At 37.9% G+C, this 23902-nt stretch overlaps 4 protein-coding genes across 10 annotated transcripts; 2 read left to right on the top strand and 2 right to left on the bottom strand.

Moving 5' to 3' along the window:
- Positions 1-81: 81 nt before the first annotated feature.
- Positions 82-4049, bottom strand: LOC108002644 (GMP synthase [glutamine-hydrolyzing]). The gene is made up of 9 exons (XM_017064425.3): positions 3893-4049; positions 2822-3090; positions 2525-2737; positions 2150-2447; positions 1478-1955; positions 1141-1382; positions 901-1071; positions 348-779; positions 82-273 (listed from the first exon to the last, which is right to left on the bottom strand). Exons 2-9 carry the CDS (start codon positions 3040-3042, stop codon positions 172-174), a joined length of 2157 nt encoding a protein of 718 aa, XP_016919914.1. The 5' UTR covers positions 3043-3090; positions 3893-4049; the 3' UTR covers positions 82-171.
- A 519-nt stretch (positions 4050-4568) lies between these two features.
- LOC108002630 (cytochrome b5 domain-containing protein 1) lies at positions 4569-5446 on the top strand. The gene has a single exon (XM_062083452.1). It carries the CDS (start codon positions 4652-4654, stop codon positions 5147-5149), a length of 498 nt encoding a protein of 165 aa, XP_061939436.1. The 5' UTR covers positions 4569-4651; the 3' UTR covers positions 5150-5446.
- A 79-nt stretch (positions 5447-5525) lies between these two features.
- LOC108002621 (malate dehydrogenase, mitochondrial-like) lies at positions 5526-7757 on the top strand. 2 transcript variants are annotated; one of them, XM_017064402.3, is made up of 6 exons: positions 5526-5836; positions 5913-6202; positions 6710-6967; positions 7063-7195; positions 7279-7481; positions 7558-7757. In XM_017064402.3, the coding sequence occupies exons 1-6, from the start codon at positions 5665-5667 to the stop codon at positions 7636-7638; spliced, it is 1137 nt and encodes a 378-aa protein (XP_016919891.1). In that variant the 5' UTR covers positions 5526-5664; the 3' UTR covers positions 7639-7757. The 2 variants fall into 2 exon arrangements, with proteins under 2 accessions (XP_016919891.1, XP_061939435.1); XM_062083451.1 differs by having other exon boundaries at positions 5529-5836; positions 5913-6034.
- Positions 7758-16728: 8971 nt separating this feature from the next.
- LOC108002672 (uncharacterized) lies at positions 16729-22321 on the bottom strand. 6 transcript variants are annotated; one of them, XM_017064481.3, is made up of 6 exons: positions 21600-22321; positions 19570-19709; positions 19251-19485; positions 19016-19172; positions 18775-18936; positions 16729-18697 (listed from the first exon to the last, which is right to left on the bottom strand). In XM_017064481.3, the coding sequence occupies exons 1-6, from the start codon at positions 21689-21691 to the stop codon at positions 18542-18544; spliced, it is 942 nt and encodes a 313-aa protein (XP_016919970.1). In that variant the 5' UTR covers positions 21692-22321; the 3' UTR covers positions 16729-18541. The 6 variants fall into 6 exon arrangements, with proteins under 6 accessions (XP_016919970.1, XP_016919972.1, XP_061939504.1 ...); XM_017064483.3 differs by having other exon boundaries at positions 21732-22321; XM_062083520.1 differs by having other exon boundaries at positions 19570-19759; positions 21600-22316.
- Positions 22322-23902: the final 1581 nt, after the last annotated feature.

The raw sequence follows: 23902 nt of genomic DNA, 5'->3' as shown, positions 1-23902 counted from the left end.
ATATAAATCGGTAAGAAGTCATAAACCTCGAATTCGTACGTATTTTTATGATATATATATATGTATGTATATATATATATATTTTTTTTTAAATATATTTTTTTACTTTGTTGTTGTTACGCGCTGGGAAGGTGAAAAAATAGAAAGGGGTGAGTCAGAGATGAGCGTTTACTACTCCCATTCGGTAGTTCCTGGCGGTTTAGATGTTAAGTCGTATAAAACACGCGAGATACCGGGTATTGAAGATATTTCGGTTACCAATTTCTTCACCACCTATAAACAAAAAAATATAAATTTTTTATAACAATTATAAATATTAGTAATTTTTTATATTATCTTAAACTTACGTGGAGTGGCAACTCCTTTCCAGGAATAGCCGGAGTACCAGTCATAAAATCATTAGTAACGAATGGCCTAAGAACAACTGAACGTTGACATGAGGGTATTCGAGAAGCAGCATCACGATCGAAATGTATGGGAATTAAAACTACTGGCATTTGACTGATCGCTCCCATACAGCCACTAGTAGCTAATACTAGATTTGCTACATGATCTGCCTGTCGAAGCGTAGCTATCACATTCGATGTAAGATGAGTCGGTGTGATATCCGTTACAGGATGATGTAATTGAGGTCCAAAAATGAAGCACACACGATTTACATTGTGACACACTCGTGGAATTAATTTTGCGAGGAACAAAAGATCCTTCCATTCTATTCCCTCGGATAAGTTTTCTTCGCTAGATAATCCTACTACATAACTATAACTTCTTCGATCACCCTATATCATTTAGAAAATATTTTAATCGATATATCAATTAGTTTTATTAAATTATAAGATTATTCGTAAATAAGATTATTCGTAATAATATAAGATTATTCGTAAATAACAAACATTCTACCTGCACTCCTACACTGCGTATAGGCAAAAGTGTTGCCGAAATATGTCGGTAACTGGAAAGCTGTCGCAAATACTGGCGTTCAGATTCGCTAGTTGCACCTTCTACACGATTTAACAATCCGTGTTTCTTTTGAAGCATTTGTTCATATTCAGCCATTATTTTAACTATCACCTTAAATTGAATACAAATTTATTATTTCGGAAAAGATTTTCTTTCTATCGATATTGTAAACAAACATACCTGGGTTTCTGAAAAATCTTTATCCATATAAGGTTCATCTGCACATAAAATGCGTACAGCAAGTCCAGGACCAGGAAATGGATGACGAGCTACTAGCGATGCTGGTAATCCAAGATCACATCCTAATTGTCGTACTTCATCTTTATGGAAATCTTTTAAAGGTTCTACTACATGACCTTGTGCTCTTAATGCTCTAACGAGTTCACTATCATTGTGATGTGTTTTTATCGCATCCGCTTTACCTGATAAAAATATTACATTATATTATATATAAATATAATTTATTATTTCTAACAGATATGAAAAAACATATATGCATTTACAACTATAAATTTACCACTAGCTAATGCACTCGCACTTTCTATAAGATCAGGCCTGAGAGTGCCTTGTCCAAGAAACACTTCTTCTGGTTTCAAACCCATCTCTGCCATTGCTTCATTAGCTACTCTCACAAAAACATCTCCTATGATTTTTCGTTTTTCTTCTGGGTTAGTTGTTGCACACAACATTTTAGTTAATCTAGTTCTTGGGCTAGTTGCTGTTCCATATATTCCTTTATTATTTATAGTATTTGCATTAGCTACTGGTGTGACATTATCCAAGGGAACAGACGTAGTTCCTTGCATAAAACAGCGTCCGGCATTAACGACTCTTAATCGAATTCCTAATTGCGCCAAGCTTTGTTCCACAAATTGCGTTTCTCCTTTTCGCATAAAGCCATTATTGATATGGAGAGCTATGACTTGTTCCTTATTTAAAGCTTTATGTAATAGCGCTGCACATACCGTAGAATCCACACCTCCGCTCACTAATAACTGTGATTGTTTTTTTCTATTTTAATTGACAATCACATGTTGTCATATCTTATACTATATTTTTTAAATATTTTAACCAAAATAAATCATTATATTTTATATAATTATTATAAGTTTTAAAAATTTTACAAATTTTTTCAAATAGTACGAATTTTAATAATTACCTAAATATTAATTGTAAATCTTTTTCTTACCAAAACTTTTTTGTTGCCAACTGTATCTCTGATGAATTGAATACATTGAGCTTCCCGGCCACGAAGAGTATAATTACCGGTAAGGCCAGCAATGCCAAACAAAAAATTATGTAACATTGTTTTCCCATTAGGTGTAAGATCTACTTCTGGATGAAATTGTACTCCATACAAATTCATTTTATCACTTGCTATTCCTGCTATAAAGTTTGATGATCTGGCAGTAATATGAAAATTATCAGCTACCCTATCTATACTGTCTCCATGTGTTAACAGTACCATTTGTTCTTTTTCCAAACCCCTAATAAATGATTTACTTTCTGAATACTTTATACTTAATGAGATATCAAATAGATTACTGCTTTTAGACTCACTTACTTAAATAATAAGCACTTGGAATCTATTTCAATTGGGAACTGACCATCTTCTCTACCCTCTTTACTTATCACTGTACCACCAAATTCTTTATTCATCATTTGCATCCCATAACAAATACCTAGTACTGGAATTCCTATTCTGAAGATATCTGCATCATATTTAGGTGCATCTTCCGCATAAACTGAACTTGGCCCTCCAGAAATTATAATAGCTCTAAAAAATTTAAATTTAAAGTAATGATTATCAAGTAATAATTTACAAATATTCTGTATTTAATAAAAATTTATATGATCTTACTTATAACCCTTTTCTTGAAGGGTAAATGCAGATGTGTCCAAAGGCAGAATTTCACTATGCACATTTAATTCACGGATTTTTCGATCTATCACTTTACCATATTGTGCCCCTGCATCCAAAATAGCCACTTTTTCATTAACACACGGTATGCCCAATGTTCCTTCATTAGCTCCATTATTTCTCTCTGCGCGAAACAATAATCCGTCCGCGCTTTTTTCCATTTCAAAATTTCTTGTATTGCTATTAGTATTGTGGTGATTTCAATAATCCTACAAGGATTTAATAAATTTGATGAAAAATGAAAGATACATAAACAAATGACAAAATAATATAAACTTATTCTTATATTCTTTTAGCTGCTAAATTTTATATTTCATATTATTCTAATTTAAATAATTTGATAAATAAAAAATTTTTTAAATTATTTTGTTTATTAAAATTAAAAAAAACATTAAAATATAAAACATAAAAATTGTATGAAATAATAAAAAGAAACAACTAAATAGAAAAAAAAATTTTTCATGTTATCATTCAGGTCATGAACTTATAAAAATGATTATAAATCATACATATTATTTGAATTTCATTATTTATTAATTATTGCATTATTTTATTAAAAGTAGATGAAAATAAAAAAAATTATTATATTAATAAATATAAAGTTTAATACTAAATAAAGCTTTTAATATTTTTTTTTATCAAATAATAGAGTTACAAAATATACTTATTTCGAATAATGTCTAATGATATTACTACGTGTAAATATAAGATGCTATTATAGTATGTCACAAAGTCACAACCCAGTATAAGTTCTGACAACTACTGTATACTATAGATATTTGATTTATATGAAAAATTTATTTAAAAATATATACGTGAATATTTTATATCATTTAATGAACAATTTATATAATGTTTAGGAAAAATCCACTAAATATGATGTTTAGCAAAAAATAAATAACCGGCCGTAAATTTTAAGAGCACGTTTCTTAGAAACGAAAGTACTATAATAGCACACCTACTACGTGAATCATCTTTTTAAACATTAATAAAATCTATTTAAAGACTCACCAAATTATACGAGGCAGAGAATATTTTACGCGTAAATCACCAACTAACGTAAAATTAATTACAGCAAAACAGAATGTGCACTCTCTAGACGAGGCAGCCATTCAATCGCCTGCAATAGCCACAATGCAGTGACTGCCTTCAGCTTGAAAGTAACATAGAAAACCAACAATATAAAATGAAAGTTCCTAGCAAAATTCAATACTTGTTATATTAACTGATTAATTTTTACAAAATTATCATCTCATCTGTCGAATTGACATTGTTGTTATGCGTAATTTTTTATATATTATAATTTAAAATCCTTCCTTTAACGACTGTTTCTTTAATTATCAATTTGACCAATAATTGGTTTAGGTTTTTTTACGAAATGCGGAGTAACATGAAGATAGCAAAATCTGGTATTTATTGAGCAGCATTTTTTGGATATATTTGAGGATTATGTTTATTGTTTCTTATATATATTTATATAACGAATATATACACATATATATATATATACATGAAATATAACAGGTTAACGACTGTATATACATGTTATTTAAATATATATATTAATCAAATATTCTTAATTACTATACAATTATAAAAGTCATATTAAAAAAAGATTAAAATAAAAAAATTATCTTAATACGGATGACTTTTTTTGTGTTAGTTTAAAAAATGTTTTGAATCCATTTTAAGGTATCATGCAGTATATTCAAATGAAAGTCGTTGACGATAATTCTAGCAAAAAAAAACAAATATATCGAATTTTGTAAAATGTCAACTGTAAGTCAAATTTCGGCTAAGAAAAAATATATTTTTGAAATTAATAAAGATATTTCTGTTAAGTATTTTCTACCGACAGAAGTTGCAGTACATAATACAGAGATTGATTGCTGGGTCTCATATCATGGTGAAGTATATGATCTAAGTGATCTTTGTAAAGTTTGGGCTAACAAAAGAGAGATTAAACCAATACTAGCTTATGCTGGTAAGGATATAAGTCATTGGTTTGATCACGAAAAGAATGATATTAAATATTATGTGCATCCTATTACTGGAGTATTGGTACCATATTGTCCTCATGGTCCGATTCCGGATGTAATACCTTCTGTGGTACCTGCTAATAATTGGCGAGCATTAGACAAATGTCCTTGGTGGTTAGACGAAAAATATAAAATAGGAAAATTAACTAAAAAAGCACGTCCATGTAGGATTTTAAATGTTCTAATCGGCATACAAGTTGTTATAATGGTAGAATCTAAATTTTATTAAAAAAAAAAAATAATCTATGATCGACATGTTAATGAAACAAATTTTATAAAGGTTTGTGAAGAAGATTCTATTAGACGTATCCAAGAACGTGCTCTTATTTATAACTCAAATGGCATGTCTTATACGTGGAAATTCGAAGGAAAGGATTTAAATCTCGATTTAACTTTGACAGAAAATGGTATTCCAGATGAACAAGATCGTTTTGCCGCTTGCGGCCTTCCCGATGATTACTATGTCCCATGTCTTATGTGTTATTTCAATGATAAATAATTTTCTATCCGATAATATTAAAGTTAAATCAAAAAAGGATAAGAAAAATTTCAAGAGAAAATTACGAAAGCAAAATATACGTAAATTATTATTTTAAGAAAAGTTTCCTACGATATCATCACGCAAGACTTAAAAGCAATACAAAAGATGGCACCACGACCCCTTTATTCGATACGAGTTAACCTTTTATTTAAACGAAAAAAAACTTTATCTTGTTTAGGAAGTCTTTATAAAATTTTGCGACAATGTTTTCGTCTATAATAATTCGTACACAAAATTTAATTTCACGTATATTTCACGATAGATCTCGTTTTTTTTTAATTAAAAAAAATATTTTATCAATTAATAACACACAAATCAACGATTTCTCTTCAAAATCTATGAAAGTAGCTATTTTGGGCGCTCGTAGCAAGACAGGTAATTTATTTAGGTTATAAATATTCGCGTAATTTTTTTATATTTTTATATATTGATCGCACACCATCATATATAGGAAATTGCCTTTCATTATTTTTAAAACAATCACCTTTGATCGATGAATTGGCAATTTTTGATAACAACTCATCTACTTACGGTCTTGCGTTGGATTTAAATTATATCGACACGAAATGTAAGGTTAGTACGTGTAATCATCCTGAAAAATGTCTCGAGGAAACGCTTCAAGGAGCGAAGATAGTAATGATCGTGACCGATAGAACATCCAACGAATCAAACGAAGTTTTAAAATCTAATGCTATTATATTATCAGATCTGTTACCGAATATTATTAAATTTTCACCTCAGGTAACGAATCAATCTGCTTAATAATTACAAAATTCTTTTAAGAAAACAAAATTTTCAAGTAGCTTTGGCTTTCTTTCTTCTACATCTTTATACCTATCATCGTGAAAATCAATATGCCAATTATAAATTCAACATGCTATGGCACAACACTATGCTTTTTTACACGCTTGATCGTTGTTTTTTTTTTTTTTCCTTTTTTTTTGTTTTTTTTTATACGTAGTAGCTGACCTCGGTTTTTAACGCCCTCGCAGTTTCATTAATTGCGAGCAGGTTGTTTTCGACATTCTTCACGGACGACTTCAGCAAGGACGAGGATATTTCTCTTTGATCATCTTACATTTCTTTTATACCGATTATTCTTTCTTTGCTTCGTCTATTTATACACTCGACCAATTTTAGTCTCGTAAACACTTTAAAAACCGCTTTGCAAGGTAGTTTCATTTCAATTTACATTTTTGTAGAAATCTTTCGTCTCCTTTCTTTTTTTTTTTTTTTTTCTCTCTTTAGGCTATGCTCGCGATCGTAATGAATCCGATAAACAGTTTAATACCTCTAACGATGGAAATGTATAAGAAAGCTGGAATTTATGAATACAATCGCATTTTTGGTGTAATGAATTTCGAGTGTCTTAAAGCGAATAGCTTTACCGCGGATTTGATAAATATCGAACCGGAATGCACAATGATACCCGTGATTGGCGGAGGCTGTTCCGAAACGTGTATTCCACTTTTTTCTCAAGCAAAACCTTCCAACAAAATATCTCAGGTTATCACAAACAAACAAACATTTTCATAAACATTTTCACATAGTCTTTCCCGTCAAATAATTAATAATAATCGACCCGTTCATTGATTAATCAGGTAGAGGCTAGAAGATTGACGTACGCGATAAGAATGTCCAATAATAATACATTGAATCCAAGTGAAAACAAAGAGACAAACTCTTTCGCTTTGTCTTATGCTGCTGCTAGATTTTGCATGTCCCTTTGTAAAGGTATTGAATCAAATAATATATGCGATAATACAATATTTTCTACAATTAGATTCTAAAATTTACATTATTAATAATCCATTTAGCTTTGCGGCATCAAGGAAATGTCGTGGAATGCGCTTACGTTAGATCCTGCGCGATACCGGAATTAACATATTTCGCTGCTCCCTTGGAATTAGGCCCCAATGGAATTCAGAAGCATTTAGATATTCCACCTTTGAACGATTACGAGTGTGAGCTTCTCAAAGCAGCTGTGCCCCGCATAAAAAAGGCTATTAAATTAGGAGAGGTAACGAGATAGGTAGATTTAATATTAAATAATATTAGAGGAAAAGAAGATTATATTGTTAACCCTTTTTTCGTAGACTCTCGCACTCGGAGACGACAATTCCTCTTCCGAATTGTGCTTGAATAATTTAATGTCAAATCCTAAATGTTTCTCGTAATATGGAAATATAATCTTATGTATACAACGATCGAATATCGAGCGTGCGAAAGCAAATATTTTTCAAATTTTGAAAAGTGATCATTAAGAAATAAAAATTCCTTTTGATTGTTCACTCAATCGGTCGTTGTACTTCTTTTTTCTAATTATAAATCGCCCTAAGAGTTCTTAAACACCAAAATTACACATGCAAATGACTTTTGAAGCAACTTAATACACTGGATCCACATATCAGATTCTGTTACCTGATAACAGTATTCTCTATTATTAATTCAAATTTCATGATTATATGCGAGTTGACTCGTTTCTAGAGGGGACGTTTTTACAAATCGAAAGGAAACATTTTAAAGACGCTGAATATATATAATTATCATCTCAATGATCAAGACATTTTGTTTTTACTCGAGTCACTACGCTACTTAACCTAACAATGTCTCCATACGCGAACCGTATACCGATACGATCATAAAATTTGAACTTAATGGCAAAGTAGAAAAAAATATAGATAATTAACAATTGTAGGAAAAAATTATTGGAAAACGAGAAACAGTTTTCAGCCCATGTACATATATAACGACCTATGCTCTAATTACAAGAGCCCATCAAGGGAGTCTCGTTCTCAAGTTTTCTCGTTTATCGTGAAATTATACGTGAAACAGCGAACAAGTTAACGAGAGAGAATCGCCTAACCGGGGAAGTGTACTTTCCGGATCTGATAAGAACAGATATAGCCTGGTCTCAAAAAGAGATTCTCGTAGAGGAGGACGCGGTTTTCGATGAGCCACCGCATCATCGCGTCTCAGGTTACCAGGTAGATACGCGCAACAAAAGTAGAAGAAACTCGTCCTTTCCGCATTCCCGGCACGCCATGGTGTTCCCCCGAGTGTGCGCTGCGACTGTGGACAAGATACGAACGAGTATCTTGCAGCTGGGATTATTGCAAAGTTGGGGGAGTGCGTTGCAAATTAAAAGAATCCATCCTAAAAGCGGTTCAACTTTAACCGGAGTAACGAATAACGTGATGATAATACGATGATACCCTGCTTCTCGCATTAAAACGCGAGAAGTTATTCGTTTCGAATTTTATACGCGTTTCGTATCCTTGAAAATCACAGGTTTTTTTTTGTCTTTCTTTTCTACCGTAACTTTTTCTTTTCTATTTCGTCGAATGTTCGAAACGTTCGTCGATTCGTGGCCTTAATCCGATGCTTTTAACGAAACGTCGAGCGCAGCTAATGCACCACTACTAGTCGGCCTTGGTTGTGCGAGAATCGTCTCGATGGAAATGATGAGTTAGAACGTAACAGTGATAAATGTTGATAGGTCGATGTTACGGATGGAATAAGTCGATGAGTCGTTAATCGTAAAATCGTTTTGACATTTAGAAGAATTTCGTTGGAAGATAGATGATGTTAGATCGCTGAAGTTTGACTCGGCGGAATTCGAGATGCAAGGTTAAGAATTACTTTTATAATCGGTTGTTGTTTATAGCAGTTCCTTTGTTTATTTTATTTCATTTCGCGATTATATTCATCGATCGTAATTTTATTTACCAATTAAATGTCACCTGTATGTCGACTAATAAAACATCGAAATAAAGCATAGAAATATCGTTGAACGGATCAGCTCGTTCCTTTTATCGTTTCAACAATAAAAGATCGGGAGACTCGGATAAAAATAAACTATTATGCAGTAGTTGTTGGTAACAATAGAATTTTTTGAACGGAGAGCCGCCTTTGGCGGAAGTTTGAAACCGGATGTCTTCTTCATCACGTGTCTTTGACGGGATCATCATCGTGTACATACGTAAATACTTTCAGCATTTACTCGATTTCTTGCTACTGCAAGTTATACGTCGGTAGCGCCGGCAACTCGCGGAGCAGGAAATTAATCGCATAGTTTCTCACGACATAATAGTTGCAATACCAATCTACTCTCGCAATTCCCGTACGTCAGAATCTCCATATCAAACCATATCGATAATTGCTTTAATTAACGTGGACTGAAATCTTAAAAATGCGAGAACGTTGGCTCGAAAACGTGCAAACGAGAGAGAACGCCTCCGTTTATAAATAAATTCCGCTCGCATAGCTCCGCCTCGTAACGCATTTTCGACTAATGCGTTTCTTCGATCCGGATATTTTTTTTCTCCTCCTTTTTCCGCGAGTTGGAACGAAACGAGAAAATCACTTTTTTAATCGAGATCCTCGTATAACTGTCAACAATCGCGGCAGCACCATCTAGAAATACGCGAGGCTGGTATTCGAGCATTAGAACGCCTCACACGATCCGTTTTTCTTAGCAATGGACTGGCGCCGTCTAGCTCTTTCTTGCTGAAATTCTTCTAATCAAAGAGGTTATCGAGGATTGCGCAGTATCGATCGCGGACGATCTCTCGCTCAAGGACACCGGTGGACGACAGTACTACTACTTATTGCGATTAACAAGAGAAATCAGTCGAAGGGAGGAAACCTGTCTCGCGCGTTGACGCGTGAGAAAATCCTTTTGACTCCTCGACAACGGCAACCTCGAGTGCAACCTCTTTCCCTCCGCTTTTGCTTTCCCCCACGGGCAAATTAATCGAAATAATATAATATTCTCGATATCGTCGACGAACGAATTTATTTATCTAGCTTTTAGCCCGCTCGTATTTTTCCGCCGCTGTTGTTAATTCGTCACCCGAAGGCGTTCGGCGAAGAAGAGACGATCAACGCGTTCTAAGGACCGGTTATGAGGATGCGTTAGGAAGATAAGAGGATGCAAGGAGGGACAAATGGGCGGGAGGTGAACGTCCTCGAGCTAAGACATTCGCTACACGAAAGCGCCAAGACGCTAATCGTATCAACCGACACCCATTGTGTGTGCACACATTATTTTATCCCCCGGCATGGCGTCGCTTCTTTGGATGCGATATAATTTTCCACCCCTATTTACACACCCCTTTTTTTCTTCTACAGCTGAGCGAAGGGTCGATCCAATTTTCGCGGTTGTTACTCGAGTTCGAGAAAAGAATAGGGTTGTCGCTTTCCGCCACCAGGGAGCCTCGTATGCGCGCAGCCTCGCAGCAGCGCGTGGATACAGCAACAATGGCGGGTATCGGCCGTGGCTGGGATAGGTAGGAAAAAGAAGAAGTAGGGGGAAGAGCGGAAAAAAGAAAGGGATGATGGGTGAACGGCCGCTGAATGGCACGACCTTCCGAGGAGGCCGGTTGAGCCGGCCGACCGGCCACACGACGCGATTCTGCATGTGCACTCCCCCGCAACAACAAGCTTCCGCGTTCGAGGAAGAAGCGCCGGAGGCTAGATCGCGCTACCACTCGTGTGGAGTGGAAAAAGGCTAGCAAACCCTATACAATCGATGTGGAGAAATTTCGTCTCCATTCGGCGCAAGCTGTGGGCACAGTTTTCTCCGCGTCAAAGCGAAAGTGAAGGGAAATTGCGAATATCGAAGGGGGAATATCGATGGATCGGCTGGAGCGGTTATTGGTACGCTGGAAGGCGATATTAAGCCGATTCGTTACGCCGTTACCAGGGAACGTTATCTGGCTGGCAGAAGATAGCGCGCATACCTGTCCCTACAATCCGCATAATCTTATTTAAGTACGGTTCTAATAATAGTCGGGGCGAACTTTTTGCCCGGCCGGGTATTAGCCGGACGGGTATATCCTATTTTCTCTCATTGTCAATGAAAAATACCTCGAGCAAACCGGCTGTGTACTCGCAGAAATACGGCTGCTCGCCGAGCTCTCTCGGCGGCGCGCAACGGGGCATAGGAGTGCAGTGACTCTGTACCACGGCTGCGCCTAACCTCGCGGATCGTCCACTACTTTCTCTCTCTCTCTCTCCCGCCTTTCACTATTTACCCTCCCTCTCTCTCTATCCCGCATTCAGATCCACCTACATCATCGCCATTGGCGCCTTCGCGATCCTCCATAGAGATCCTGCGGAGAGGCAAGGAGCAGGGAAAGAGGGGGCATTGTTGCCACGAGCTTTTAAGGGCAAAGGCGTAGTTCATGCGTCGGAATCGCAAGGAGGTCGAGTTGTTTATGCTTTCGTGGTAACCAGATTGTTCCTTTACTCCCTCCTAGTATCCAGAATCTAGTCGGTTCACGAAGTTACGATGTCGTTAAATCCATCGATGTATGCAATCTGTTCCTAATAACTTAATCTTTTTCCACGCTTTTTTCCAATACAATTTTGCCTGGGAATTTTTTCTTTGCGAAAGAAGTGGCTTAGCATCGATACACGGAAAAAACTTCCTGTATGTAAGATAGCACGTAAGTAAAATACTTTCTATCGGAATATATATATATATGCACTTTTGTGCGAGCATATCTGCTTACTATACATTGCTACGTGAATTCTTAAGTGCAAGAGTGGAGCCGAAAGAGGAGAATCTTTCGCGCAGTGCACGCTTTAGTGAACCTAGACCTCGAGGGCATCCTTGAACTTGACGATACCCGTGAGGGGTACAGAAGAGGTCTACGCGTCGGCACACACACACACAAGCGTCATCTTGTACTCTATTTCATCCGTTTTTAGGCAAAAGTCGAACGATTTTTTAAACACGATAAAAGGTGTTTCTTCAAAACGGGGGGCGCCATCGTTTCTGTTTCGTTAAAATTTATACACGTGTCGTACGTGTGTAAAATACGCATGGATATACGCGTGTATTGTAAGTAATATCCGAAAAATAAAAAAACAAATTCTTTCTTAATAATACGATAAAAAACGATTCGAGAATAATTATAAGTTACGACACGCGGATAGTTCTTTCTTACTTCTTGAGGAACTCGCGTAATTTAAGATCAACACAAGGAACCCTGCCGCGAATACCAATTTTGCATAATCGCATATTCCGCTCGGCTCCTCTTCTCTATATCGCGGTAGGGGGATTCACGCGTGCTTATTTCAGAATGTTTAAGCAACATCTCTGTATATAAGAGTGAGATGAGCATGGACATATGTAATTGTGCAGATTTAAATGTAAATACACGAACAATAGGGACGGAGTAATGCCAACTCGGAAATTTAATAGTTGAACGATGGGAGAGATGCGTTTCTTGTAAACTTACGCTTCTTAACTTGAGATTCTAACTTTCCGTTTCCGCTATGTAATCGCCTTTAACTATCCGTGGCGTATAATTTTATCAGTTTTCTAAGCGTTACGTTCGTGTCTAAGATCTGTTAGTATTATACACGTTGCCCGTTTCCTTGTCGTAATGGACGAAAGTGTTCGTGCTTGTTGTATAAAAGCTCAATCGATGAAGTTTCTTTCTTCAAACGTGAAGACTGCTATCAGAAACTTTTTCCAAGCTTGCTTTTCAAAGTAATATATATATATATATTGATAAATTGCACGCGTTATCTATCGAATATTGTCGTTTTTAATTAGAAACTTAATAACAGAGCTGTAACTTGTATTCGATGTATCTTCGATTAAAACTGGCCAATTTTGAACGGAAACAAATTCTAGAGCATACCACTCGATTCTCTTAAACATTTAACGAAATGTAATGAAGCGTAGTTACGTAACGTTGGTTGGTAAAGTGTCGCGTTTCACGAGTAGAGAGGTTTTCCACCGTAATCCTTTTACGGATATAGATCGGTTAATGAGATCTTTTTGTAACGTAGAGATGTATTTCTTACCGGTGGAGCAGCGACTAGCAAGGATTGTTGTGAAACGTATATAATAATAAATCAATATCAAAGTTCCACGCTTTGATACTTGGCCGGTGAAATTGAATTTTCAACGAATGATCTTCGATCGAAATTTCAAAGGATCTAACGAGATTAGAGTTACAACGGCTCTTTCGATAAGGTCAGATTGCATCATGTCATACTACGACTACCGATATATAGGTTGCTAATGAGGAGTGCACGGTACTCTGCGGTTTACCGCATGGATACCTTCATCAACTTTTTGATAGTCGCTCAGATCCGCTATAATAACAATAATCATGATGATGACGATGATGATATTGATCACATAACGACGACAATAATCGTGATGTACTTTTTATAAACTTTTTAATCCTTTGCAAATGATAAAAAGAAACTCGATCTGCTCGTGAGTATATTTAATTTAACGAATCGAACAAACAAAATTAGTAAAGAAATTCTCTTCGAATTTATATATACATCGTAAAAAATTTTCCACGACACGAAATTTAAATTTAAAGGCCGGATATAATACAAACGCACGCTTTGTAATCGCGCAAAATTATTCGTGCACACGGTCGAGATTACGTAAACGTTGCTGCCTCGGTGACAAATTCACTCCGATTTATGTTATATTTTTCACGGATCGGATTAGATAGAGTGCGCCTCGTGCACGTTGGGGACAACCTATACGGATCTATGGGTGACCGCTCTTGCGTATAACGCGGTAAATGAAGACACGCGAATGTGGTTAGAGACCCAGCTGAAATTCGAGATCGATCCACGCGCGTTTTCCTGGATTATAATTTATTCCCTTGTGTTTTTAAGGGGAAAAATTCGACACGATACTTTCGTAATCGTATATACTATCCTTCGGAAAATACATCGATGTAACTTTCGCCAGTTTTCAGATCGAAAAACTTTTGATCCGCTCGACGAGAGTTTTAAATGGAATTATACGCGTAATACGTTCCTTCGCGACAATAGCCCCGCTCATTTACCATAATGTCGTATTATTCCCGGTTGTGGCAGGCCTGGAAGAACACACCCTACACAATTCCCTTTGGAACGGGTTACAATTTGTATAGAGCGTATACAGCTTTTCACGATTATTATAAAATCATTTTCCTTTCTACCATTGCAGTCGCACGGGATCTTGATTTAAAGGAGCATTGAGGGGACACTGGACGTTATGCGCAGTGGGATTGTGCGCATTGTTGTTGTGCGCATGTCCGTGTGCTCGTATAAATTACGTCACCTTACTTTTCCATTCTTCGATAATCGATATATCATCGATTTTGATAAACGATTCGTTCGATACGATATCGCGGCGATTCAAATGTAATCGCACCTGTTTCGTGGCGTATCGTGCCCGTAAAATATTTATCTCTCTTTTTCTTTTTCTCTGCTTTTTTTTCGAGAATGGCGATTTCACGGGAGGGAAGAGTGGAAAGCATTTGGCCGAGAGAACGGGGAGATTTTATACACGTAGCGGGCGTGCCGGAGGGTGTGAAATCTTGCCGAGATTTATCTTTGACTCTACAATTTGCTCGTTTCGAGTCCAACCAAGGAACGAACTACATCACGAGCGATGCCTTTTTATCCGTTTTATCACGGTACCTGTTTCCACCTTCGTACCGTAAATCTTCGAAAGGGAACACGGTGCATCATGGTCTTTGTGCTATAACAAGAGAAACTATCGTTTCCATTCCGCGACCGATAATGATTTAATGTCGTTTTCGAAAGTGGATCAAATTTTTCTCCTTCAAGTTGAAATTGAATTCTATCGGGATCAAAAAATTAGGATCATAATTCTTTGATAAAATTTAAAGCGAGCTTTGAATTGAGATATTTGATAATTTTTAACATTTATGCATTTTAAGCAATGTATCTTTTATTCGTTTGTTGATACGTTTGTGAATCCACGTTAATTTTTTAAAATCACTTAAACTTATAAATCTACTTCTCTTTTTTGAACGCTCCTCACTTAACTCTTAACTCTTTAAAAGGTTAAGAAGAATCGATCGATCGTTCGAGATCCAAATGCTGCGTTCAATCATTTATCACACAAACGTAACCGGTATCCTAGCATAAACATTCACTCGATCCTCGATAACTCATTCAGAGACGCAGATTTCATCGCTCGTATAATACGTTTAAACGCTTCATATATGAAAAAAAAGTAATAAGATATTACGTATAATACGATTAATTATTCAAATTTGCAATTAAAATTAATTCTCTAGTTTTTTCTCATCAAGAACTATAGCTTTAAAAAAAATATTGACTTCCAACATATTTGACTCATAAAAACATACATACAACTTTCGAAGCACCTATAAATAAAAAGAACGTATTAATTCGATCGAATGTTTCGGCTCAAAGAGGTCCTACAATACAGCGACAGTGACATGCTATCCAGTGGAATCGAATTTAATTTAATTTACCGTAAAAGGGCCATTTTGCATCCAGCTGGTGCGATTATAAAACATAACCTCGTTCTTACGAACGGATCGTTCATCTCGTCGTTAACCGCCTCCGCGAGCTACCGCACTATCGCGGATATATCCACTCGTAGAAATTGCGAGGCGGAAAGATGGCGGAGAAGGAGAAGGGAAGCGAACTCGTCGTTAACTCTAACGGTCTCTCTAGCGATCTCGGTAGCCCCGTCTATGATCTTACGACCATCTGATCCCCTGCCTCTTCTCTTAAACTTAACAACGCGTATAAACGGTTGAGCGCGCAACTCTCGTTCGAATTGTTTCGAATTGTTATGGATTTCTCGATTTTTCTCGAACGCGATAATAGTTGAACGCGTTTATACAGGAAAAATTTATTTATACGGCCCGGATAACGGCGAGGGGGATTTAATTATATCCTTCTTATCCGCTGGAATATAAATTCGGTTTTATCTCGCGTCCACCTCTTTCTCTCTCCCTCTTTCTATTTGATTATTTCTCCTCTCGGGCTCGGTGTTTTACACGCTACGTAATCAAAGTCGTGACTACCGTTCGTTCGCACGATGGAGCCACCGCACGAGGGATTTCATTCGAGGCTGTTATGGATGGAGCTGGGTTTAAGCGATCAACTATCAACCAAGATCACAGGTTAGTTGGGGTCGATACTCGTTCAACGCTTTTACCTTTGCCTAGATGTGCCAACGGATATCCAACGCTTAAATGGGGAAAGCTTAAATATCTTAAATATCTTCCTCTTCGTAATAATCAGCGAGTGAAGAGAAAAAATACGAAGGGACAGATTCTTTTTAAAAGTTGGTACTAATTTCCCTAACAATCGCTGTTTTCATAGTGCGAATTCCGAAGCTAGGGAATTTAACTAGTTTACTTGGAATGAATCCTATTGGAAGAAAGAAATGTTATTTTACTTGCTCCTTTTTTTTTTTATCTAAATAACAACAATACAATGATCTGTTAATTTTTGTCACTGAAACTTTATTCCGCATTTCTGTATTAAAATCGATCGGCAAAGGATTAATACCGCCTATATCTCGATATTAATAGCGCAATAACATCTACGAGAGTTGTTTCACGAGCGTCTGGACGATTGACAGTTGTATTCATCATAGTCAATATCGCGGGAATCGCTTTGCGAACTCGTGTTAATCTCATCGAGTCGATCGTGATGCTCGTGCCATCGAGTTGGCGATCACGTTCGGTCTTGCGATCGGTCTTGCCAGTGACATTTATCGATTTGTATCTTGGACTCGGGCTCGATTCGATTTAAAAAATCATTTAAGAATGCATCGATTCGAAGATGACAGTTTCTCATTTCTCCTTCTTCCGAAGAATCGTTCAACGCTTTCTAGATTCGGATTTCCATTCCAAAGTCTCGCGTCCGGAGCGATATAACCTCTTTTTCGATGACTCCTTTTTCTCCATGATCGTACAATTATCGTGATGTTTACCGACACTCCCTCGACTTCGAGGGAAAGACTTGCCTCCGTATCTTTATCGTGGGAATAGAAGAATCGGCTGGATACTTATAAATCCACTGCGCCTTCTAGCTTATTACGTTTCATTACCTGTATTTCGTGTCGAGTGATTACAATGAAAGCACGATGAAAAGAACGATGATTAACACATTCGAGATTAGTGAAAAGTGTTTCATAAAGATATTGAATTATTGGAAATCTCACGTTTTCCAAACTTTTCTGTTTTCAGAAGATTTAAAAGTGTCGTCGCGTGTTATAAAGTTATTTCCAGATACGTAAGTAGTTTCCAAGTACTGCTAAGTGCTTCTAGAGAGTGAATAAGAGAGTGCATAAGCACAAATTCCAGGAAGTTATTATAGAGGCATCATTAAAGACAGAATTTTAAAGAAACGTTTTTCGAGTTATAAAGTAAATATTCCATTATATTTATCGAGAATCAATGTCGATCACGCTTTTTCCTGCCATCTCGAACGTGTTAAAGAATCGAGATGAATTTTAATCTTGCACTTACGTCGACAATTGTAACTTACGCTCGAATTTAACGGATCTAACTAAAAACGTAATTTCCTTACGTCGATTAATTATCCCTCGGTGCTTCTGCTTTCTTACGTAAAATCATATTTTCATGGTGAAAAGATGATCGTAAGTCGTTTCGGCGGACGAAAAATTTCTCTATTCACTTAAGTTTTCGCATTCTCTCTTTCTGTATTGTTAAAAATACTCTACAATCGAAATTGTTACTGAAACTGTTAATCCCGCGAATAACGTACAAACGTATATCAATTGTTTGCAACCAAGTGTGCCTATCGGCCGGGGTAAAAAAGAGAAAAAAAAGAACCAACGGTTTTTACAATTTTTTCACCCGGCAAAGTAGGTCGCGCCAGTTTGCTCGAGTGGAAAAATGGATCTCGATAGAAGGTGATTGCGGGTCGTGTGGTGCAATCTCGGTGAAATAAAAATTCCCGAACGCCTGTCCGGCGTGTTCCCTTCCTCGGCACGAGGTTTAAATGTTAGATTATACAATAGCGTGCCATGTCGGTTCAATCGTGTCGAAACAAACGGCCGAGAGTCTCGACCGGCGGCCCTTCTCTACTCGACTAGAAACTACTGGCGTTACAGCTTGCGTTAACGTACCTTGGAAAACTGCGAGAGAATTAGAACGTTCTACGTTGCTTTTATTCGATGGAAATTTAAACGGAATTGCATTGAGCCGACTATAGCGTGTATATATATATATATATAAATATATATATATATTCTCTCGACAGTTACGCGAGTTAAATTTTCTCGCGTTACTCTTTCTGTTTCTCCGACTCGATGCCGCGAATTTTATCGTAGTTCTGCAAAGTTTCGTACAGAATGATATAATTATCGCGAAGCTGTACCAAACGGTGCCACAGGTTTGCGTGGATCACGTCGTTCGATTTCGACTCGGCCTCGGCTATCACCTACGAGGGAAGAACGGGGAGAGTTTCATTGACAAGGCGGAGAAAGGGAAATCTTAAAATCGGGATTTAAGGATTACTTTGTCGGTGGTCCGCCGCGCGCGATTCACTTGAAGGTACTTGAGATGAAAGAACAGCTCGTATGCCCAACAATCGATGGTCTCGGTGTTGCGGGTCGCATTGGTTAGTTCGATGGGGGGCGACGCGGTGGCCAACGCGATCGCTTGGAGCCATCGTTTCAACTGGAACAGGGGTCAGAGTTTTCAGTCCGTCCGTGGGAAAATATTGAAAGTAAAATAAGGAATTTGGGGGAATGATTACGATCGTTGTGTCGGTGATGAGTTTCACCACAGCGGGCCTCATAATATCGATCAGCTTCCCGATCACCGTCGTGTCTTTCTTTAACGTGGTCACGTAAGTGGAAAGGGAGCTACTCCAATTAGACGAAGGTCCGCATTGCGCGTTCTTCAATTCTCGCCTTCCAAAGAGATATGGGTTATCTTTCGCGTTTCTTTTTTCTTTTTTTTTCATTGTTCTTTCGTTATATACCACCCACCTTTGGAAGAACGTCGGGATTATGTTGTCCACGATGTACTGGGACGGAGCTATGACGATCTTTTTCGTGCACGTGGCCAGTGTGCTGAATAAAAATGCCAACAGTTGTCCAAGTGGTCCTGGCCTTCGACGCACGTTGCAACCAGTTATGCCTCGGGATCGATAGTATTTCCTTTTGCAAATACCGTGTCGGGATCGACTGCGATCACACATCGACAGAGAATAGTAACTCGAAACTATATAGGAACCAGTGATAGTGAAAGGAGGTCCGTCCTGATATTAATGGAAGGTGAAACGTGAATTTTAACATTAATAATTACCGCCATAGTCCGAAATACTGTTTAGATCGCAGTTTTTCGAGGTGGATATGGTCGATTGACACTTGACTTTACCCTCGATGGGGATGGTGTCATCGTATTTGTTATTTTTCACAGATTCCGGCATGTACTCGTTCACGAAGCTGTTCAATTCGACGATTTTGTTCGGGAATGTATCCAGACAATTAAAAGCCTATGCGGGGACATGTACAGTGAACGAGTTATGGAGGTTATGGATGGATCGAGGAATGATGGAAAAATGACGTTCGTACTTCTTGATGGAGACGCTCGAGACACGAGACCTCGCCACTTGTCTCCGTTGTCATTTTGTTTCGCAATTAATTGATTAATACGTGTGATCGGATATTTAACGTAAATTTAGATTAACATTCATCTTGGCATACCAAGGGGGGCTGAAAACCAGCGTTTAAAATTCTCGAGTAACCTGCAGAGAATTCGGAAAAATTTCGACAACGAACGATCGCGATATATCCATTCTGACCACGTACGCGAACGTATCACCGAACGAGGACCAGAACGAACTTGTTAACTTTAATGCAACTCGTTCTAATCTTCGAGCGCGGATTCGATTGATAAAAATTCTCAAAATGGCGCACCGTGTTTCGTATCGAGTCCTATATACTTGCATCCTGTTCCTCTTTAAATTTTATCGCAAACTTTTATAAAAATGTAATTAAGATTTAAAACTTTTCGAAAACGAATGCAAAGAGGTATCGATAGAAGGTAATTCTCGACATTTGAAGATAAGAAGAAAAACTTGTTTTACGAAGAAAATTAATTTACCGACAATTCATTTTCCCACTTTCCGTCTAATAAAATATATAAACGTGCCGATGCAAGTACAGGCCTCGTGCAATTGTATTATTATTATTATTATTATATACGAATGCAACTCGAACTTTCTTCTGCGAAACAAGAGGCTCGAAAGATAAATAGTGTAACGAGTGATCTGCCGTTCAGTATATATATATATATATAGAGTGCATTCAAAAGCGAGACGGTTAATGAGAATGCAATGGGCGCCTTAACTCCGGCTAGGATCGGCGAGCTGGAAACGGATGTGCTCCCAGATTTTTCCTAATTAAGATGTAGCCAGTGCAACTCCATTACGTAAAGCAACCATCTTGATTTACCGTTCGGCTCGACGGCGATCCGGCCGCACAACACAAACCTTTATGGTCACGAGAGAATTGGAGGGAGGAGACGCTTGAAACGGGGAGACGAAACGAAACGAGGGCCGCGGTCCCCTCTCCTTCTACCTTCCTCCCTCCCTCCCTCCTCCCTTCCTTCCTTCCTTCCTTCCTTCCTTCCTTCCTTCCTTCCTTCCTTCCTTTTCTCCGTCCCCCTTTTCTCTCCTCTTCTTTCTTTCCTTTCCTTTTCTTTCTTTTATTACATTCGTGTGTTCGGAGTTTTGCCGAGGTGAGATCTCCTCAAAGATCTCTACCTACGATGCACGACTACGCTATTACTCGCCGGAGCTGGCAAGGGTTTTGCCTTGGAATGCGATGCAAATTTTATACGGATCGGTATAACCTCCCTCCCCCTCTCCCTCGAAATACCACCGCGAATCTGTTAGAGGCTTGGCAAAATCCGAGTTGAACGACGAAGGATTTTCGTTTAAGATACACACTATATATATATTATATATTTAGGAGGGGGAGAGGAAGATAGAATCGCGATAGAATATCTCTATGGTTGGAAAATGGAACGATGCGTGTGATCGAAAATTCTTGTCCCGGTGGGAAACGGGATTCGCGGAGTTATCGGGAGATTTATAAGTGAAAAGATTCTGACTATCTGGAGCGTAAAGACTGATATGGATGTCGGCGGCTGACAGCGCGACCAAAGACAGCCACGAGAAAAGGAACGAGAAGCGGAGGGAAAAAAAGAAGGGAAAAAGGAGGAGGAGAAGAGAAGAAGAAGAAGAAGAAGAAGGAGAAGAAGAAGAAGTCAGAAGGTATCACGGCCGAAGACATTTCTATGCGCGCCCACTGTCAGCGAAGATAACTTACGACTTGGCGGAATGGTAATGACCGTGGCAGACATTCCGTCCTGTTGCAGATTTAATAGACTCGTCCTGATAGGGGGCTACGAAACATGTCATCGCTCGTGACCAACTTGTGTGTGCCCGGTCAATGATTTACCGATGGACACACGTCTTGTCAACACCGCGATTTCCAATTCTTCTTCTTCTTTTTTCTTTAAAGATGGGAGAAAATCCCGCGCGAAACATTTATATGTTCATTTTATTCTGCACATTTCGAGCCACTGCTTGAATCGTTTGTATTTTTACACTTAGCGCGTGTAATCGCTCGCTACTTATCCGACTGTGTACGTATGCTGAGCCAAAGTATGGTTAAACACAGATATCGTGACCCTTTTTTCTCGGATAGCAGACATGCACCTTCGACAAAACTTGCTTTCGTTTTCACACGACTTCTTTCATCGCGATTATCTATGATTAAATATGAAAGGATTTGAGAGTTGCTCTTGATTTTTTTTTTTTTTTTTAAATGCTGAGGATAATTTTCATATTCTCGATATTTCGTTCTCGATATCAGGAAAAAAAAAATACGGATCAGAATACGCAGTTCGGAATTAAATAATTCTCGTTCCTTTCTCTCACAGTGTGGTAATTATCAATTGTGAAAAATTGTCGTCGGGGAGATGGCGAACGCGTAACAAGCAAGCTACTTTGTACAGCAACGAGGTCGACACAGACCGGTATATAAACCTCAATAAAGATAAACTTAGCCCGGCCGTTGGGCTATATTTAAGCATGCGCCTCTTTGTTCGAAAGATTGTCGCGCTTACTTAATCGGATTGTTCGAAACCGTTACAAAGAAAATAAAGCAGCGCGTAAATTATGAAACGAGTGTGAATAGATTTCGTAATAGGAGAAACTTCTCTTTAACTTGCTTTCTAATGGATTCTAGCCAGCAGCTACAACTCTCGTGTTCAAAAGGGATTTTTTTTTAACTTCTTTTGTTTTCTGCTTATTTCTGGTTATATACGTGTCGCCCTCTTTGCTCGAATCGCGTGGCCCGCGAGGAGGACGGAAGGAAGGGAACGTACGAAAGGGATAAAACGATTTATCGTTGTCGTGATCGTGTTAATTGAGTTGGCACTCGATGAAGAACACGTTGTGTCGACGTGTCGGGTCAACGATGAAAGATAACCTACGAACTTTTAGCACTGGAAACGGTGACGTTTTTCCATGGAATGCGGCGTGCATTCCGTTTCGCTTCTCCTGACTTCGAGGAATAACGCAACTCGATAAAAATTGAAATCTTTGAAAACGGTATAGACAAATTGTATAGAGAAAAGAAGAGAGAAATCCCCATCCGTCATCATCATGTTTATTCAAATAATAATAGTTAGCTAAATTTGTACAATATAATCATTCATCATTTGTTTGAAATAGAATTTGGATAAAATAATCTGGGCTGTAAAATTTACGTTTTTGAAGATTAGAAAATGAGAATGATAGTCATTTTTCACGGAAATAAGTCGTTTGGATGATGATACAATTATATGATAGATTTCTCTACTGATAAACTCGTATTGTTCGCCAATTAACGAGCACGATATGAAAACATCACAAAATGAATGGAACGAAACTAAAGAAAGAGAATCATATAAATAAACGAAATTAATGAGCGGAAAAAGCGGATCAGCTTCCTTCCTTCCAGAAATATATAAATTCGCTTCATTTTCCTTTTTTACCGACGCTACGTTGCGTCCTTAATTTAACAAAAAATTAATTTGTTAATACCCTCGATCATGTACCGACCGTAGATAAGCAAGTAACAGAGAATTCGTTTCGTTCAACCATCTGTCAACGCGTTTTCTCTTACAACAACGAACGTTTATCTTATAGATCGACGTTCCTCGATATTCCTCGTCGTTTTAATCGCGCAATTATCCTTTCTTCTTTCCCTTCCCCCAATACACATTTACACGGGGAAGATTTATCGGTCACGTCGAATCTCTAAATAGGAAAATCACTTTTTTTTCTCTTTCTATCACTGCCCACTATCGAATCGAATACGCATGACTTATTATTATAGACGGGAGAGGCGTTAATACGGATGTAAAAGCGAGCGAACGATATATAACACTGCGAGGATGGGAAGGCGAGGATGGGAAGGCGAGGATGATCGCTTTGTCACGAGCTTGGCTCGCGTTAAACTTTCCACCACACGTGTGGCGAATCTCCTTTGCCACCTATCTGAAATGGCATCTGAATTTTTCCAGTACACACACCACGGAGCGTGTCCTGCGAGCCGCGTTATCGCGCGTTCACGCCACGTTA

This window comes from Apis cerana, linkage group LG13 (assembly GCF_029169275.1).
Source record: "Apis cerana isolate GH-2021 linkage group LG13, AcerK_1.0, whole genome shotgun sequence".
Taxonomy (NCBI): Eukaryota; Metazoa; Arthropoda; class Insecta; order Hymenoptera; family Apidae; genus Apis; species Apis cerana.
Note: the sequence above shows the minus strand (reverse complement) of the source record. Positions and strands in the feature narration are given on the sequence as shown.

Bases quoted from the DNA above. Each gene is read 5' to 3' on its own strand.
- LOC108002644 (XM_017064425.3), bottom strand. From the start codon at position 3,042: ATGGAAAAAAGCGCGGACGGATTATTGTTTCGCGCAGAGAGAAATAAT. The intron at 1,072-1,140 runs GTATGTTTGTTT...ATTCAATTTAAG, and splicing joins AAGATTTTTCAGAAACCCAG to GTGATAGTTAAAATAATGGC. The intron at 274-347 runs GTAAGTTTAAGA...TTTTGTTTATAG, and splicing joins GAAAGGAGTTGCCACTCCAC to GTGGTGAAGAAATTGGTAAC.
- LOC108002630 (XM_062083452.1), top strand. From the start codon at position 4,652: ATGTCAACTGTAAGTCAAATTTCGGCTAAGAAAAAATATATTTTTGAA.
- LOC108002621 (XM_017064402.3), top strand. From the start codon at position 5,665: ATGTTTTCGTCTATAATAATTCGTACACAAAATTTAATTTCACGTATA. The intron at 5,837-5,912 runs GTAATTTATTTA...CATCATATATAG, and splicing joins GGGCGCTCGTAGCAAGACAG to GAAATTGCCTTTCATTATTT. The intron at 6,968-7,062 runs GTTATCACAAAC...TTGATTAATCAG, and splicing joins CTTCCAACAAAATATCTCAG to GTAGAGGCTAGAAGATTGAC.
- LOC108002672 (XM_017064481.3), bottom strand. From the start codon at position 21,691: ATGACATGTTTCGTAGCCCCCTATCAGGACGAGTCTATTAAATCTGCA. The intron at 19,710-21,599 runs GTAAGTTATCTT...CGAATTGAACAG, and splicing joins CATTACCATTCCGCCAAGTC to CTTCGTGAACGAGTACATGC. The intron at 18,937-19,015 runs GTAATCATTCCC...CCCCTGTTCCAG, and splicing joins TCATCACCGACACAACGATC to TTGAAACGATGGCTCCAAGC.